This window comes from Nicotiana tomentosiformis, chromosome 3 (assembly GCF_000390325.3).
Source record: "Nicotiana tomentosiformis chromosome 3, ASM39032v3, whole genome shotgun sequence".
NCBI classification, from domain to species: Eukaryota; Viridiplantae; Streptophyta; class Magnoliopsida; order Solanales; family Solanaceae; genus Nicotiana; species Nicotiana tomentosiformis.
In genome coordinates this window covers 15,101,817-15,120,435 of record NC_090814.1, presented here as the reverse complement: position 1 = coordinate 15,120,435, position 18,619 = coordinate 15,101,817, and the positions used below count along the sequence as shown (strand labels likewise).

Sequence of the window (18,619 nt, the reverse complement as noted above, 5' to 3'; positions counted from 1 at the left end):
CACTTTGATTTGTTAATTTTTAAGATTAATTATTTAGTTGGTATAAACACCTGATATATGTAAATGTTTATCATATATATGCATGTAGATACCTTTACATATGCATTTAATCCTTTTTATTAATTATGTAAACCCAAACTGCATTGGCTTATATAATGACACCAAAAAAAGTAATTTATTTTGCCTTGGTCGCGTATTTACTAAACTACTTATTAATTCCAAGAAAGTGGCCATTTATGTTAGAAATAGAGATCGTTAGCGTTGGTGAATTATTTGTTTTGTATTCTATCTTTCTTTTAGTAAAATGCAGCTCCCACTATTAGTAGTCTATGGAGATCTGGAATTCGGTGTTGAATCAATCCAACATTTCGTTCGGTCACTTCAGCAGCTATACACTAGAACTTTTTACACGACAAACTCTTTCAGGTACGTAGCTTCTGTAAGAGTTGTGCCATATCACAAAGTCTATGATATCTATCTCTTCGTTGTATCTCCTATCCTATTTAAACGAGTATATCCTTTTGAAGTAACGTGAGTGAATGAAATAAATTGTTTCTACAGTGCCTCATGTGTTTCATATGCATATGAGCAAAGCATATATCCTGGTGAATGTCATATATTTTTGTAATGAAAACAATGTGAAAACAAAAATTGATACATAATGAGTATTATATTGAAGTTCCGCTAAGTCCTTACTCGCAGACATAAAGCTTCGACACAAAATATTACCCATGCACAATAAATAAAACTCGAGCACATATGTGCAACCTTATTGTATACTCTAATCTTAAGGCTAAATCCCTCGGACTGTGGACTTCAAAATAGATGACCTATATATTTCCTTGTGATTCGTCTCCAAATTGCCAGTTGGTTACATCGAAGTGAGTCTCTTCTGGGTTGAAGCTTTGAGGCACTGAAATCCCTTGTGCATACCCTGAATACTGTACATTCGTTATTCCATTTTCCGTTGCTTGAAACCCTGAATACTGCACATCCGTTATTTCATTTCCCGTTGCTTGAAACCCTGAATACTGCACCTCCGTTATTCCATTTTCCGTTGCTTGAAACCCTGAATACTGTACATCCATTATTTCATTTCCCATTGCTTGAACCCCTGAATACTGAACATCCATTATTTCATTTCCCATTGCTTGAAACCCTGAAGACTGTACATCCGTTATTTCATTTCCCATTGCTTGAAACCCTGAAGACTGTAAATCCGTTATTTCATTTCCCGTTGCTTGAAACCCTGAATACTGTGCATCCATTATTTCATTTCCCGTCTCCATTGCATAATATCCCCCCTGCTGTAATTGAGCTCCATATTCATTTCCCAATGAAATCCCTTGTGCAAAACCCCAGCTTTGACTGCTTTCAGTAGAATAATAACTTGTGCCTTGATTGGTCATGTTTTGTCCACTTGCAATGCCTGAATTGATCTTTTGACCCAACAAAAGATGGAAAGTTAGTTTCTATCATTAAAGCTGCGCTTCTTTAGCCAAAGTATTTATTACTATTTGATATTATTGTAAAAGTACTAGGGGTCAAGATGTGTTGCAACACATGTCAGATCAATTGTCTAGAAAGTTATTGTTTAAGATTAGGTTTAGCGGGGAAGAAATTACTACTCACTTTATCCCAATTTATGTAGTAAAGTTCGAATTTCGAGAGTCAAACTTTTTAATTTTGATTAAAGAATTCGGACATAAATTCTTTAAAATTTTTAAAATAAAATTTACATATTTGGAAATTACGTTAAAAATACTGCCGATCATAACAACTAAGAAGTTAAAATGTTTTACAAGGCATATAAAAAAATTGTGATAAAAAAAATATATTTTGGCTCTCAAAATCTAAACGGTGCTATATAAATTGAGACAGAGACTAATATTTGCAGTATCTCAAGTAGAGCTTCCCAATTGGTTAGAGCATTTGTGCCTTTGACTTAAACCATTACAAACAATAGGGAGTGTCTTTTTACATTCATTATGACTTTTGTTACGTGTCTTATTTTTCAAGTAACTCATTATAGCCAATTATCTCTAATTATTCTTTAGATAACCTAGTAGTGTAAAAAGTTCTTTTATACTATCCAATATGTAGAAGTTATACTCTTCGAATATTCGAATGGTCTAGCGAACATCACCCACTTTTGACATTACATAATTCTAAAAACGATGAGTTATTACCTGGTTGGTAACGATCTCATGACTATTAGCAGGAGAATGTTGGAAGTTTTGATTTGCTAGGTTCTGCAGCATTGAATGGTTATCCTTTTTTGAACTTCTTCCTCCAATCAAATCTTCTCCATTAGAGTTTCTCTTCTCAATTTCAGCAACTTGAAGGGAGAGGGATCTCTTTCGCAGGTTGTTCCAGATTTGTCTATGAATATTGGAGGAGCCAGCATAATAACTAGCAATTCCTATGTTGCAGTAGAAAAAAGAAAATAACAATGTAAATATTGTAAAAACTTGATTTGGATAAAGTAAAGGAAACAAAGATAAAACAAAATAAAGGAATAACTTCCATCCAATGGAACATTGAGTGTATTGGTGAGAGGGAAGTCATTCTCCATGGAGTATGTTTTTCTAGAAAATGTATTCCATAAAATATTTTCATGGAAAACATCTTCTCATATTTGATTGGTGAGTGAAAAATATTTTCGGAAAAAATATATATTCCTATTAAAGATTCATACAATAATATTAGCAAATTGAAGGTTTTGATACACATTTTATTATTAAAGATAATAAAAGGTCTAACTGCTAATTAATAAAGCAAGTGATGTAAGATAAAAATTAGGATACTAGTAAGAAAATGACTTCCATTCACAAGTGAGGGAAGTCATTTCTTCTTTTTTATGGAAAATATTTTCTTGAAATTATAGTACCAGTAACACCAAATATTTATTTTTTCGAGAATAATATTTTCTTACAAAATAACTTCGGTTAATGCGTCACACCAACCACTCCCATAAAGTAAGCAAGTATAGTACCTGTCTTTCTTTTAATCTCCCTGCGCTGGTGTTTCCAAAGCTTACCAATATCACATACGACGCTCCCGTCGGCAGCTTGTGATCTATTGAATGTTGACTCTGAACTGCTTTGAGAAAACCTAACAAATAAAAAACAAAATGAGACTAGGTTATATTGAGCATTGTTCTTGAAATTCATGTGTATGTTTTGAATCAATAGGGCTCACAATCACTACCAAAAATGCAAGTCCCAGAAGACGGAATATAACCAACATATTTAAGAGAAAATACGAGTATAAAATGATCACTCATTATATTTGGTGTCGTATGTAGACTTCTATTGTTGCATATACTAAAATTGTATACGACGGTTGAAAATATGTACGTATATAATAACTTAATAAGTTTACTAATGGTATGATTTTTAGCTCTCTTTGAAACATGGCATATACAATATTATAACTCATGTAATTTACAAATCAACACATTAATGAAAAGGAAGCTAGTTTTAAAGAATAAAAGAGACAGAAACATGCCTATTTGATCCTTGGTTGTTTGAAATTTGTTTCCCAAATGGTTGGTACCTTGAGCTTGTCTGATTAGGTGATCTTCTTATAGGACCGCCACTGGAACTGCTATAGTAAAAAGCCAAAATGAGAAGAACAAATTGCTTATTTAGTTGAGTAGTTGATTAAATGTATAAATGTATTATATGTAATGTACAATGTACTAGTGAATGTACATTATTTTGACTTCTACATTTGTCATACCTCAAAATTAAAATTACTTATGAACATCTCAAATTAGAATATAAGATGTTGGCACATAAATATAATATTTTGGAAATTAAAGGGTTAAGGAAATTCACCTTGTCTTTTGTGGCAATTCAACCTGAAGCTGGTTGTCAAAGGAATTCAAAACTCCATAGCGGCTCTCATCTTCTTTATGAGTTGTGCGAGACCCAAAGTAAGCATTCCATGTTGTTTTTCCAGTGCCAATTCCCAGCAGGTTACATTTTCCTTCCCTCGTTGAAATTCCATAAGGAGAATTAGTACTGATCAACTTTGACTTCATGTGCTCACTCTTTTTCTTCTCCAAAGTTGGAAGTCTTGGCAAAGTTGTATTGAGGATCAAGCTATTGGTTTTAGGGGTTTGTTTCTCCCTCCAAGAATTGATCCTAAAAGGATGAATATTGGTCATCTTTGGCCTCAAGAAATCACTTTCTTTCTTCTCCGAAACTGGAATCGTTGTCATAGGTGGGTTGAGGATCATGTCATTGGTTTTAGGGTTTTCTTGATCCCTCCTAGTACTTGTTCCTAAAGGATGATCAATGGAGTATTTTGAATTCATGAAGTTTCTTTCTTTCGCCTTCAACAAACATGGAATTGTTGGCATCGGTTGTTGGAGTATCAGGCCATTGGTTTTAGGGTTTTCTTGCTCCTTCCTAGTACTTGTTGCAATTCCATAAGGATGATCTGTGGTCAACTTTGGCTTCATGGATTCTCTTTCTGATTTCTCCAAACATATAATTTTTGGCATAGGAGGTTGGAGGATCAGGCCATTGGTTTTAGAGTTTTCTTGCTCCCTCCTACTTGTAATGAAGTCCCTTTCTTTCTCCGTCAACAAACATGGAATTGTTGGTATCTGTTGTTGGAGGAACTCCTTTCTACTTGTAATGAAGTCATCACTTTCTTTCTCCTTCAAATATGGGACTGTTGGCATAGGTTGTTGGAGGACCATGTCATTGTTTCTAGCATTGTCTTGCTCCCTCCTACTTGTAATGAAGTCACCACTTTCTTTCTCCTTCAAATATGGGACTGTTGGCATATGTTGTTGGAGGACCATGTCATTGTTCTCAGGATTTTCTTGCTCCATCCTACTTGTAATGAAATCACTTTCTAATCTCTCCAAACTTGGAATTATTGGCACAGGTTGCTGGAGGATCATGGCATTGGTTTTAGGGTTTTCTTGCTCCTCCAAAGTTGGAATTCTTGGCATAGGTTGGTTGGTGATCAAGTCATTGGTATTAAGGTTTTCTTGGTCCTCCAAAATTGGAGTTTTTGGCATAGGTTGGTTGGTGATCAAGTCAATGATTTTAGGGTTTTCTTGCTCCTCCAAAGTTGGAGTTCTTGGCATAGGTTGGTTGGTGATCAAGTCATTGGTATTAGGGTTTTCTTGGTCCTCCAAAATTGGAGTTCTTGGCATAGGTTGGTTGGTGATCAAGTCAATGGTTTTAGGGTTTTGGTTCTCCTCCAAAGTTGGAACTTTTGCCACAGGTTGGTTGGTCATCAGGTCATTGGTTTTGGGGTTTTCTTGCTCCTCCAAAATTGGTTCTTTTGGCATTGGTTGGTTGGTGATCAAGTCATTAGTTTTAGGGTTTTGTTGCTCCTCCAAAATTGGAGTTCTTGGCATAGGTTGTTGGAGGATCATGGCATTGGTTTTAGGGTTTTCTTGCTCCTTCAAAATTGGTTCTTTTGGCATTGGTTGGCTGGTGATCAATTCATTGGTTTTAGGGTTTTCTTGCTCTTTCCCATCACCATTACTTGTGATTTCTCCTCCCTCCTCTTGCAGCAAGGAAACATTCTTTGTTCCCATAGAAAAAATATAAGACAATGAATAGTCATCTTGCTCTTCAAGGGTATTTGGATGATCACTTGGAGCACCAATTTCTATTGGATTCTGATGATTTGGAAAAGCATTTTCCATTAAACTGTTAGCAATATTGTTGGTGGGTGGCTGGTATTCAAGAAGATCGAATAATTCTGACATGTCTATATCTTCAGCAAAATCAAATAGATTATCCAATGGCACAGTAGACGAAAAACCTTGAGTTCCATAATTATAAAAATAATGGTCACCAGAATTGTGGTCACCATTTGGAGGTTCAGCCATGTTTAATCAGTGGATAATAAAAAACAGTTCCTGCATGAACAAGTTCATTAATCACGAGATTAACATTAATTGAAATGGTATGCGATCTAAGAGTGTTCTTTATTTTAAAACGAAAATTTTATTCTTTTTTCCTTAATATCAACAAAAAGGAAATGATAAAATCATTCTCAAACCATTAAAAGAATAAAACACATTCAATCGGTAAAACAAGGAAATGAAATCATCTATGCAGCAAGATATATATATAAACAATTTAATCTAATTAAGCATGTCTAAGAATTAGTGTGTTTAACATGAAAACACAAAAACAAAAAGAAAACGGAATTTCCACAGACAACAACTGATTGTTCATTAATTTCAGATATAATCAAACTGACTTCGACTATGTCACTCTTTTAATATCACTTGAATTTTGGATTTGCACATTCTATATCATGTAACTCTATCATCTTTCAATAGATACAAACACATACAGAAAAAAACTAATTAATTTCTATGAACAGAATAAAAGAAACATACAAAAGAAAAAGGAAAAAAGAAAGACAGAAATAAAAAATAAAGAAAGACAAAAAGAAAAAAAGAAGGAAAGAACTCACACTTCATTCCGTGAAGCAAATGATTGAATTTTCTCTTGAAAGACAAAATGAAATTTGCCATTGTGGTGTTACTTATACAAGGACACTGATCTGGATAGATATGTTCATAAACTTCTTGATATTTACTAAATCTTAATTAGATTTTAGATTCCATATTTGGATGAAATTTTGAAACACTAATATGTCTAAATCAAGGCCCGCTAAACTCTTTTTTAGTAACTTCTGAGTATGATGAGATATTGATAGTTGGAATAGGAAAAATAACTAATATATCACTTAGTAGGACTTGACTGGATATGATCAAACTCCAACCGTCACTTCCCTGTCCCTGTATTTCAACAATATATATGTCCAATAACTGATGGTTTGAAAATCAGAAAATTACACTAATATATTATTTAAATATATTTCGATTTAGATAGAAATATTGATCTACGGAAAATAATTCCGGGCTCGAGAAAAATAGGGTGTACGTGTGATATTTTCATGTCATGTGGAGGAGCAATGAGAATGCGTTCTTTATTATAAACAACCATTAAAGTTTTTCTGTTAATATTTGTAGGTTAAATTCATGTATGATTATTGAACTTTATATATTATAATAATAAAACTACAAAGTTATTTATCGTCATATTAAAGTAACTAAATTATGGGATGAAAAATTACAGCCCTCAAATTTACTTTAAAAATAAGTCGAAACCTCCTTCTCCAACTTTAAATAATAGACAATCTCTATCGTATATGTTAACTAGTCTCTCTAAAGTGTGTTACACGTTTATTTCATACCATTATTACATAGTTTGTTTGCAAAATATTGAATTTTTATCATATGTATACTTTAAAAAAAGAGTTATGTCACGATCCAAAATCCACCGTAGACCGTGATGGCGCCCAATCATAACAGAATAGAACCACGAGCAAAATCTAAATTCCCAAAATCCGGTGTCACAAGTGCATAAGTATCTACTAGGAATTACAATACTACTATAACATATGTCTGGAATATATAATAAGCAAAATAAAATAAATGGTCAGACCAGAGACTCCGTGTGCTACGGATGGTAACATAAAGAGCAGCTCATCACAAAGTCTCCTCAACAACTGCGCCTACACGCCTGAATAACTACCGAAGGGTACATGTCTCAGTACCTGCACAATTAGTGTAGTATTAGTATGTAAATCAACGCGTACCTAGTAAGTATCTAGCCTAACCCCGAAGAAGTTGTGACGAGAGGTTGATATCGATACTTACTACTGGTCTAATAAATCAAGTGTAATAATAAAAGTAGACTGGTACGAAGCATGGCAAATAAAAATAGTGGAAACAGATATAAGTACATAATATGATCCTCAACTGAAGAGTAAACACGAAGTTCTCAAATATCGGATACTTCATCAAATGGTATACATAATGGTCAACACCGAATAAAAGGTCACATCTCAAGTCAAGAAGACTCACAAGTACGCTGACTTCTTATCACATATTTCGCACGAATTTGTCGAGGTGAGCGGCCTCATCCCATAAGAGTAATGGCACAATTTTCTGTTATTAAGTATACGCGGTCGTTAAGTAATAAAGTGATAAGAAGACGGATGTCGAACCCACGAGGAGTTGTGATTAATTATTAACTAAATTAGATTATCCTAATTATCTAAACAAGAATTAAACCTAGAATTATGTGACCTTAATCTAATTAAAATAAAAAGAAAATAAATAATGAACTCTAAACAAAGGAAGAATAGATTTTTATGTATCAATGTAATAAAAACGATCTAGGGTTATGGACTATCTAACATTGCTATTGTATTCTTCAATTGAATCAACTAACTAATTCATCTAGCTTATTGGTTGACATGGTTAATATCGCTCATACGAATCCGTCGAGTTCTTACTCGCCTATTCAAGCTAACCTAACGCCTATATGTCTATGGAATTAGAACTAACAAGAACGCATTTATAATTTCTGTACATCAACCAAGCAAGGCAATTAGGTATATGTCTATCCTAACCGCGAATCCGTTCCCCGATACTCGGGTTCAAGAACTTGCTCTACTCAATCCTATATGCAATCTAGAATTCCCACTTTCGAGTTCAATTCTAGATTCGTAGATAGTATTCAATTGGTGATCAAGCAATCAAATAATTAAGTGCATTATTGAATAAATAAACTAATACAATAAACTAAGAAATTAAAATCAATATTCAAATAACAATAGTCATGAAAGAACCACAACCCTATAACGTGAAGTTTAGGTTCACATAGACATGGTAGCAAAATAAAAAATCATACAAAAAAATATAAAAATTACTAAGTTTGGTAGAAGAAAAGATGAAACACGGCCTGCACGGCGGCTCTGCGCTCTCCCTTGGTCAAACATTACTTTAAAAAATGTTCTCCCCTCAAAAATATGTTTAGGACCACTTTTATATGAGTTAGGAGCATCTAGGACCGAAATAACCCTATCCCGAGCAAACTAGGAAAAGTACCCATCCCCAGCGTCCATTCCAGCAGAAAGTAGTGACGATTTTGCAAATTTTCGTTGCGTTCAGATGTCTTCTTTCATTGTTGCTTATTTCCTTTTTTTCTTGTTCTTCACTTGGGGTCACAAAAACCAAAGGGTGTCCCCCCTTTGTCTCCTTTTTAATTTTCTTTTCTTTTTCTTTCGCATTTTATTTAACTGCTCCAAATCTTTTCATCTTCACACCGCTTTATACCTACACAGTTAAAATATAATATTAAGCACAAAGTAATATAATTAATACTCAAAAGATGATTAAAAGTACTAGAATATGAGACAACAATAGGTAAATATATGAATTATTGGCCGAATATCACCACCCCACACTTAAAATCTTGCTCGTCCTTGAGTAAGCCAACAATTTGCATTATTTTTTAGCACTTTATTTTTACACACTTCAGGCACACTACACCAATGACCATGGTTGATAGCAACAATTAAACTGTAGCATATACAATCACTTATACTTCCCTTTACTTATGTCATTCTTCAACAATATTCACAACAAAGACAGCGTGCTCCTAACAATCCTAGCCTCAAAAACCGCCTCAATGTCATAATGCACTCCTGGCTTGAACACCCAATATTATAAAGAAGTCTAATAAAGTTACTTATCCCTCGTAAAACTATGTGCCCTCACAACAAAATCAAAGAGAGTGAGTTGAATCCACACATTTGAATTTCATGATGAAATATAATTTAAGGACCTCACATATATCAAAGAAATCGCTCACTCACAAAGAAGTCACAAGCACGCAATTGGTACCATAGGCTTTCCCATAATATAAATCTCTACTAATATAGGCTCACTCGATCTAAAATCAATTAGGACTTTTTCATGGTTGTAATGTGGGCTAAAGGACGGTTAGGATATATTTAAGAATAGTGGTTCACCCTCCTAAGAACTTTACCACATCACATAATCAACTTTAAACGCATATTTCCTCAATCTAAGTTCAACTTCACAAACAAGATCACCCTAAAAAATATTGTCTTTTTCTTTAAGCACTATCATCATTTACACCCCACTAGCAAAAATAAGATATTTATTCATCTATATTGTTTTTCTCTTTTGTAATTTTCACTAGTGACGCATTTTTTTACAAAAACAAGTGCACCTTTCTTCCTTTCATTGGTTCCACTCAAAAGCCACCCCACACTTAGTCCCTTCTTACTTCTTTTAGCGCTTATTTTATAATTAAAGTACTTTAAAAGGTAAAATAATCAAAACAATATCAGTTAAGAATAAAAGGGGTATAGGCTCATAATGTGGGTGCCAAATAAAAGTCTATAGGCTCAAAAGGGTTAACTAGGGATATATTTTATTTGTGATAAGCAATTAAGCTCAAAAAGATCAAAGAAAGCCTAAAATTATTTTTCAAACCGAGCATCACCTAAAATTTCGCTTCAACTCACATACCGGGCAAGTTCTAGACTCAATCACAAAAATATGGACTACACAAAACCCTCACCACACATGGCACATGACTCACTAAGGACGGTCCCATTCCGACTCTCAACAAATATAAGTATTCACAGAGCCACGAGATATTAATAATTAAGCACAAAGTGAACATAAGTCAAGTAAACGAGACATAGGCGTCAATAACATGTTATCCAGTCTGTACCGGCATCATAGACAATTTCAAAAATATAGAAAAGATACTACACATGCCAAAGCTTAAATATGCTACTATCAAACAAGTCAAGAGCGCTTAGGAATCTCATATTTCTTCCTCCATTTATTTTCTAAATTCTAATATACTCTAAAAATTAAAAAATTACTGCTCGGTTCAAACTACATCCCATGAAAAAGAACCAAGGCACAAAGAAAAATCACGGGGGATTATTACTACCTAAAAAACAAAAAAGACATACTTTTGTATTATTTGTTTTTATTTTTCAATTTTTTTGCTAGACTTTAATCCCTCAAATAACTGTCTAGGAGATCCATCTTCAAGAAAAGTCCAATATTTTTCAATATTTTTCGTTTTTTTTAATTTTAAAATTAATCACCTAAAATACTACACTATTATAAAAAAAACAAGAATACGAAACTGAAAAAAATAAGAAATTAACATACTAATATAATACTACTAATGATCTAAAGGAATTCTCCTACCCCACACTTAAAAGAGTGCAGTGTTCCCAATGCACAAATAATGTAAAAAATAACGAGGGTGGGCAAGAAACTCCCTGAAAGGCCAAAGGCCGAAGTACTAGCAGCTCACGGGGTACTCAGACTTCTCCCAAGGATGGTCCTTTGTGCGGATACCTCACACTAGTTCCAACCATCTGGCTCGCTTTTGCACACTTCTAGTGAATTTTCTTCCTATGCTCATAATCCTACAAAATAAAAATAAAAACTACAAAAATAATATAATAAAAACAAAATCAACAAAAATAAAAGAAAACAGTAAAGCTGGGTTGCCTCCCAACAAACACCTAATTTAACGTCGCAGCACGACGTGAACCACTTTTTCCTCCACCTTGAACTTATGAATTGTACCCCTAACATGGCATCCAGTCTGCGGTTATGCTCCAGTGGTGGGGCTACATAGATAACCATGCCAAGTAATAAATTTTCACTCTACACTTCTCGGCCTTTAGATGAGGAATGCAATTTTTGTATTTTGGCACAATAAATTCAAGAATATAGGCACTCTCATCCTCACCCTTTGACTCCCTCATAGGCTTAGATTGCTCAATTACTATCTTACTATCTAAATATAATGTGAAAAAATGATTGGAACGAGGTCTAATGCGCCCTAACTCATGAATTGTACTACTATTTATATCCCCATATTTACATATACTAGAGTCTGCAAAAGTTATGTTATCTACTCTCTCACATGACTCTAGAGCACCCCTCTCAACATTGGTACCATCAAGGGAAATATGGTCTAATGATTGGTATTCTCGTTTTAGCTCCTTAATTTGGTCTGTAAGATATTTTTCAGCTTCACACAACTCATCATTAAATTGTTGGGCGTTATACGCATCAACCTTTGCACTCAAATCTGTATCCAAGTTATGCACAACCAAGCCAATAGTGTCAATTTCATGTGTAAGATCAACTCTCTCCTTAGACTAATAATTCACCAACATTGTTAAAAGATAACGGCGTTCCGTATATTCGCTTAATCGAGAATATCCGTCCCAATACCAATCCTTACTGCCATATGCAAATTCAGACCTCCTAGAGTTCAGGTCATGACAAGCCCAAAAAGACGGGCCATAAAAGTCTTCCTTCAACCAAGAGTTTTTATCAATAACCTTACCTCCGGATATTTCATCCCCAGATGTCATGTTAAGAGAACTAGAAACACACTAAGAGAAAGATCAAATTGTTATAAAAATAAAAATATTTACAGAAAGGAAAATAAAACTTGTAAAGATAAAAGTAAAAGTCTAATCTAGAAAATAAGCTAATTCTAAGTCACCGGAAACGGCTCCAAAAACTTGTTGCGTCCAAACGCACATGCAAGTATACGCGGTCATCAAGTAATAAAGTGATAAAAAGTTGGATGTCGAACCCACGAGGACTTGTGATTAACTATTAACTAAATTAGACTATCCTAATTATCTAAACAAGAATTAAATCTAGAATTATGTGACCTTAATCTAATTAAAATAAAAAGAAAATAAATAATAAACTCTGAACAACAGAAGAATGAATTTTTATGTATCAATGTAATAAAAATGATCTAGGGTTATGGGCTATCTAACATTCCTATTGTATTCTTCAATTGAATTGACTAACTAATTTATCTAGCTTATTTGTTGACAGGGTTAATATCGCTCATAAGAATCCTTCGAGTTCTTACTCGCCTATTCAAGCAAACCTATCGCCTATATGTCTATGGAATTAGAACTAACTAGAACACATTTATAATTCCTGTACATCAACCAAACAAGGCAATTAGGTATATGTCTATCCTAACCGTGAATCCGTTCCCCGAGTTCAAGAACTTGCTCTACTCAATCCTATATGCAATCTAGAATGTCCACTTTCGAGTACAATTCTAGATTCGTAGATAGTATTCAATTGGTGATCAAGCAATTAAATAATTAAGTGCATGATTGAATAAATAAACTAATACAATAAACTAAGAAATTAATATCAATATTCGAATAACAATAGTCATGAAAGAACCATAACTCTAGAACGTGAAGTTTAGCTCCACATAGATATAGTAGCAAAACAATAAATCATACAAATTAACATAAAAATTACTAAGTTTTGTGGAAGAAAAGATGAAACCCCGCCTGCACGGCGGCTCTGTGCTCTCCTTTGATCAAAAGTTACTCTAAAAAATGTTCTCCCCTCAAAAATATGTATAGGACCACTTTTATATGAGTTAGGAGCGTGTAGGACCGAAATAACCCTATCCCGAGCATACTAGGAAAAGTACCCATCCCCGGTATCTAGACCAGCGCCTAGCGTTCGACGTGGCGCAGAAAGAAGTGACGATTTTGCAATTTTTCGTTGCGTTAGATGCCTTCTTTCATTGTTGCTTATTTCCTTTTTTCTTGTCCTTCACTTGAGGGGACAAAAACCAAAGGGTGTCCCCCCCTTTGTCTCCTTTTTTATTTTCTTTTCTTTTTCTTCCGCGTTTTATTTAATTTTTCTCCAAATCTTTTTATTTTTATACCGCTTTATTTCTACACAGTTAAAATATAATATTAAGCACAAAGTAATATAATTAATACTCAAAAGATGATTAAAAGTACTATAATATGAGGCAACAATAGGTAAATATATGCATTATTGGCCGAATATCAACTTTCTACTATATTCCATCAATATATCTTAGATTTTAATATCAAAATCATGTCAATCAAAGTGAAAATTTGTGAAACTTTGTCAAGTTTTTGAAAAATAAGAATCTAAGTTTTGAGAGTCTATTTGGACTCGGATTTTGAAACTAATCCTATATATGGATTCGTGGGGTTATGGGTAGTCGGAATCTACTCTTAAACTCGGATTTTGACTAGGCGAGCCCCAGATTGATTTTTGGTGATTTTTTGGAAAAAGTATAAAGATCATAGCTTTATCCATTGTAATTATTTTCATTTGCATTACTTGATGATATTGTAATACCCCGGCCGGTTGTTTTGAGTATTATAGCCCAATTTCCCCATTTATTGCTTATTCTGTGCTCATTTGTTGTTATGTGACTTGCCAGGGTGGTTGGTTCGGTTTCGGGGATGTTTCGAAATGTATTGGGACACTTAGTCCCAAAGTTGGAGCCTGAGTTGGAAGGGTTGACCGAATGTTGCCTTGTGTGTAAATTACTCTAGAATGGAGTTTTAATGGTTCCGATAGCTTGGCATGGTTATTTTGTACTTAGGGGGTGTGTCCGGATAATGATTTGGAGGTCCGTAGATGATTTTGGCTTGAAGTGGCGAAAGTTGGAAAAATTGAAGTTTGGAGAGTTGTGAGGTTTGGCTAAGAGTTGACTTTGTGGTTACCAGGCTCAGATTTTGTTTCCGAAATTTGGAATAGGTCCGTTGTGTCATTTATGACTTGTGTACAAAATTTGGGGTCAAATGGAGTTTGTTTGATAGGTTTCGGCATTGATTGTAGAAGTTAAAAATTCATTTATTTCAATAGGCTTGAATTGGAGTGCGATTCTGCTTTTTGATGTTCTTTGATGTGATTTAAGGCCTCGACTAAGTTCATATCATGTTTTAGGACTTGTTGGTATATTTGGTTGAGGTCCTGGGGGCCTCGGATGGATTTCGGATGGTTAACGGATTAAGAATTGGACTTGTGAAAATTGTTGTAGGTTGTTGTTCTGGTGTAGCCGCACCTGCGAGGATTTGGCCACAGGTGTGGAGCCGCAAAAGTGGACATGGAGGCATAGGTGTGAGTCCTGGAGAGGAGACATGGGTGTACAGGTGCAGAAGGACGCCACATAAGTGAAAGTGGGCAGGAGGCAGTGGAGTCACAGAAGCGAAGTGGACTCCGCAAAAGCGGTCCCGCTGGTGCGTGGAGGGGACTACATGTGCGGCTGGTCGGGGATTAAGAAAGTCCTGCAGGTGCAAAACTCTTACCGAAGATGCGGTTCAGCAGAAGCAGAATTTTGGTTCGAATGTGTGAAAAGGCCTGGCAGAATATAAATTCGAAGGGTTCCGAGATTTCTTCATTTTTGGACTTTGCAAGCACGGTTGGAGGCGATATTTGAGAGGCGTTTTGCTATATTTCAAGAGGTAAGCAAATTTTGGTCATTTTTATCTATTAATATTGAATACCTAGTGAAGTTTCTACCTAGATTATGTGTTTTTAAGGTGGAATTTGGGGAATTTTGGACTAGGGATTGGAGAGTAAGATTTGGGGATTTGAGTGACGATTTGATATCAAAATTGGGTAATTTTTGTATGGTTGGACTCGTTATTGAATGAATGTTTGGATTTTATTAATTTTGTTGGATTCTGAGATGTGGGGTTGAGGTTGACTTTAGGGTTGGCTTTTTTACTTTAGTTAAAGATCTTATCTTTATTATTTTGGAATCAATTCCTATAGCTTTTGTTGATAGTATTACGTTATTTTTTGCTAGGTTCGAGCCTTTCGGAGGTCGATACGAGTGGGAAGGGTTTACTAGCGGAGTGATTTAATTTTTTTGAGGTAGGTATCTTATTAAAACTTGGTTGAGGCACTAATTGCCTGAATTGTTATGATAGCTATGTGCTATTGGGTGCGCACATGCTTGGGGATGAACCCATGTGCGGGCACCAGGATTATTTATTCATGTTCGGGTTGTGATTTGGCTCTTATAAGCCTAGCATTTGACTGTTAAACCTTAAGCTATGATGCTTTGCACATTTGTGATATTGTTGTGAACTATTTGAGCCACGATTGAGGCTATGTAGGGGCTTAATCCCTGAATGAACTGATAAATGTTATTATTCATTGAAAAATTACCGGTTTAAGTTATGATAGTACACTTGCACATGCCTACACTTTAGCATATCGTTTATACCAGTCCAGGAGCATGACATTCGATATTCACTTATTTCATACATGTATACTTGTTTAATTGCTCCTGTATGATGTGTTTGGACTGGAGGTCAGTGACCACGCCGGACGGATTGTATTGTTATGCCTGTAACCACACCGGGTGGATTATGTTGTTATACCTATGACCATGTACGCCGGTCGGATTGTATTAATATGCATGTGACCACGGTGGGCGGATTGTACTTTTATGCCTGTGACCACGCCGGGCGAGACGATCCTGCGATCACGCCGGGTTGGCAGCACGTTGAATTGGCCGTGCTTGCATGTGGATATGGATCCATCCCCCTAGGGTCACCCTCTCATTTTTCTCTGTTGATGGTGTACACGCGGATTTTGGGAATACTGATCAGTGATTTGGAACAGATATGGAAAAGTGAGGGAATCTGGCTAGTGTTTTGTTGGATTTTGCATTTCATCTTTACTTGCAATTTCCTCGAACATTTATCTGATTTAACTGCATATCACCTCTATATGCTAAGATATTGTTTGAGCGGAGTATTTGAGAAATTGTACACATACACACACAGATGGTTTTCTTATTTAGCTTGATGATTTGGTTTCAATATTGTTCTGTACCGGTTTAAAAGATGAAACTACACAGGTGATAGCTAGTATCATTAATAATTTGGACTTCTCTTACCTTGCCGTGTTTATTTACGATACTTATTGAGTACATTAGGTCGGTTGTATTCATACTACATTCTTCACTTCGTGTGTAGATCCAAGTTATTCTAGGCACGACCATTTCTAGCTTTGGAGCTTTATCAGTTTGGAGACTATTGAGGTAGCTGCCTTTGCGTCCGCATACCTCGACTCTCCTTCTCTTCAGTTTACTTGCACTGTTCTATCTTTCTAGACAATTGTTTTAGTAGTTAGACTGTATTGTCATATAAATGGGCATATACTCAGTGTCACCCGAATTTTGGGGGAAATTTTGTATTGAGTCGCGGGATTTTCATATCAGTTATTTATGAGAGTTTCACTATTAATCTTATTTCATTATGTTTTCAATTTAAATATGAATGGTTATTTGTGACTATCGTCTCACCTAGTATTGCGATAGGCGCCATCAAGACATGTGAGATTTTGGGTTGTGACAAGTTGGTATCAGAGCCTAGGTTACATAGGTCTCACGAGTCATTAGCAAGCTTAGTAGAGTCGTGCGGATCAGTGCGGAGACGTCTGCACTTATCTTCGAGAGGCTACCGAAACCCTAGGAAAAACTTCACTTTCTTGTGTTCTTTCATGTAGATTTGTTGATTCCAGAAACTAAACTTCTATTATTCTATTCACTCATAGATGGTGAGGATACGTGCTACCGGATCGGGCGGATGACCACCGGTACCACCAGCTAGGGCCACGAGAGGCCGGGGTCGCGGTAGAGGTCGAGGTATAGCTCGTACAGCAACTAGAGTGGCACCTGTAGACCCACCAGTTTTTCCAGCTCAAGAGCAGATTCCAGATGTGGTTGAGTCGGTGGACCAGCGTAGGCACCAGCTGTGCCCATTGTGATTCCAGGCCTACAGGAGGCTTTAGCCCAGATATTGACTGTATGCACTATCCTTGCCCATGCGTTTTTAGTTTAGGCCGCACCAGCAACTTCTTAGGTGAGGGGAGGTGCTCAAACTCCCGCCGCCCGTACTCTAGAGCAGGTGGTGCAGGGACTTCAGATACCGGGGGTACTATCAACCCAGCCGGGTGCAGTTGCTCAGGCCTAGGTGGGTCCACTGATAAATAACGAGGAGAAGAAAAGGCTAGAGAGGTTTGGGAGGTTCAAGCCTCCATCATTCAGTGAGGCAGAGTCAGAGGATGCTCAGAACTTCTTGGATAGATGCCAGCGGATTCTTCGCACGGCTGGTATTCTGGAGACTAGTTGAGTCTCATTTACTACTTTCAGATGGTGGGAGGCCTATGAGAGGAGCAGGCTAGTCGGTGCTGTACCACTTACATGGCATGAGTTCTCCGTTCTCTTCTTGGAGAAGTTTGTGCCACTGACCCGCAGGGAGGAGCCGCGTAGGCAGTTTCAGCAGCTACGCCAGGAGGTGGTTGACTATGGATTGTGCTTTGTTATGGATTGCACTTTGTTATGACTGTACTATGGACTGCACTTTTTTATGACTCGGGAGATTGCATCAGGTGCTAGGTTCGATGAGGTAGTTGATATTGCTAAGTGGCTTGAGTAGGTTAGTAGGCAGGATCATGGGGAGAGGGAAGCCAAGAGGCCTCGTGGTTTGGGTGGTTTCAGCGGTGTTTCTTCTGGAGGGCAGCCCTACTACAGCAGGGGTCATCCTTATAGGCCCGCTTAGATTGCTCGTCCAGTTCATTGTGGTGCATCAAGTGGCCATGGTTCCTAGAGTGCTCGTTCCGGTCAGTCATCCTTCAGTGCTTTACCAACATAGAGTTCTTACCATGCTTGACCTTCCCAGGCTTCTACCGGTAGTTCCTCGGGTTATCAAGGTCAGTAGCCTGTCAGGAGGGGTTACTACGAGTGCGGGGATTTGAGCCATCTCAAGAGAGATTGCCCCTGGTTATTGAATAGGTCTCCACAACAGAGGTCCCAGGCTATGACGTCCACACCAGTTACTTCACCACCCGCCCAGCCAGTTCGGGGTG

The 18,619-nt window shown here is 36.4% G+C and overlaps 2 protein-coding genes across 2 annotated transcripts; both read right to left on the bottom strand.

Annotated features, from left to right (window-relative positions):
• Window positions 1–607: 607 nt before the first annotated feature.
• Window positions 608–3,242, bottom strand: LOC138891388 (uncharacterized). Its single transcript, XM_070199395.1, has 3 exons — window positions 2,996–3,242; window positions 2,190–2,422; window positions 608–1,439 (listed from the first exon to the last, which is right to left on the bottom strand). The coding sequence occupies exons 1-3, from the start codon at window positions 3,171–3,173 to the stop codon at window positions 831–833; spliced, it is 1,020 nt and encodes a 339-aa protein (XP_070055496.1). The 5' UTR covers window positions 3,174–3,242; the 3' UTR covers window positions 608–830.
• Window positions 3,243–3,482: 240 nt separating this feature from the next.
• LOC117276990 (uncharacterized) lies at window positions 3,483–6,683 on the bottom strand. The gene is made up of 3 exons (XM_033656413.2): window positions 6,463–6,683; window positions 3,843–5,896; window positions 3,483–3,606 (listed from the first exon to the last, which is right to left on the bottom strand). Exons 2-3 carry the CDS (start codon window positions 5,864–5,866, stop codon window positions 3,483–3,485), a joined length of 2,148 nt encoding a protein of 715 aa, XP_033512304.2. The 5' UTR covers window positions 5,867–5,896; window positions 6,463–6,683.
• Window positions 6,684–18,619: the final 11,936 nt, after the last annotated feature.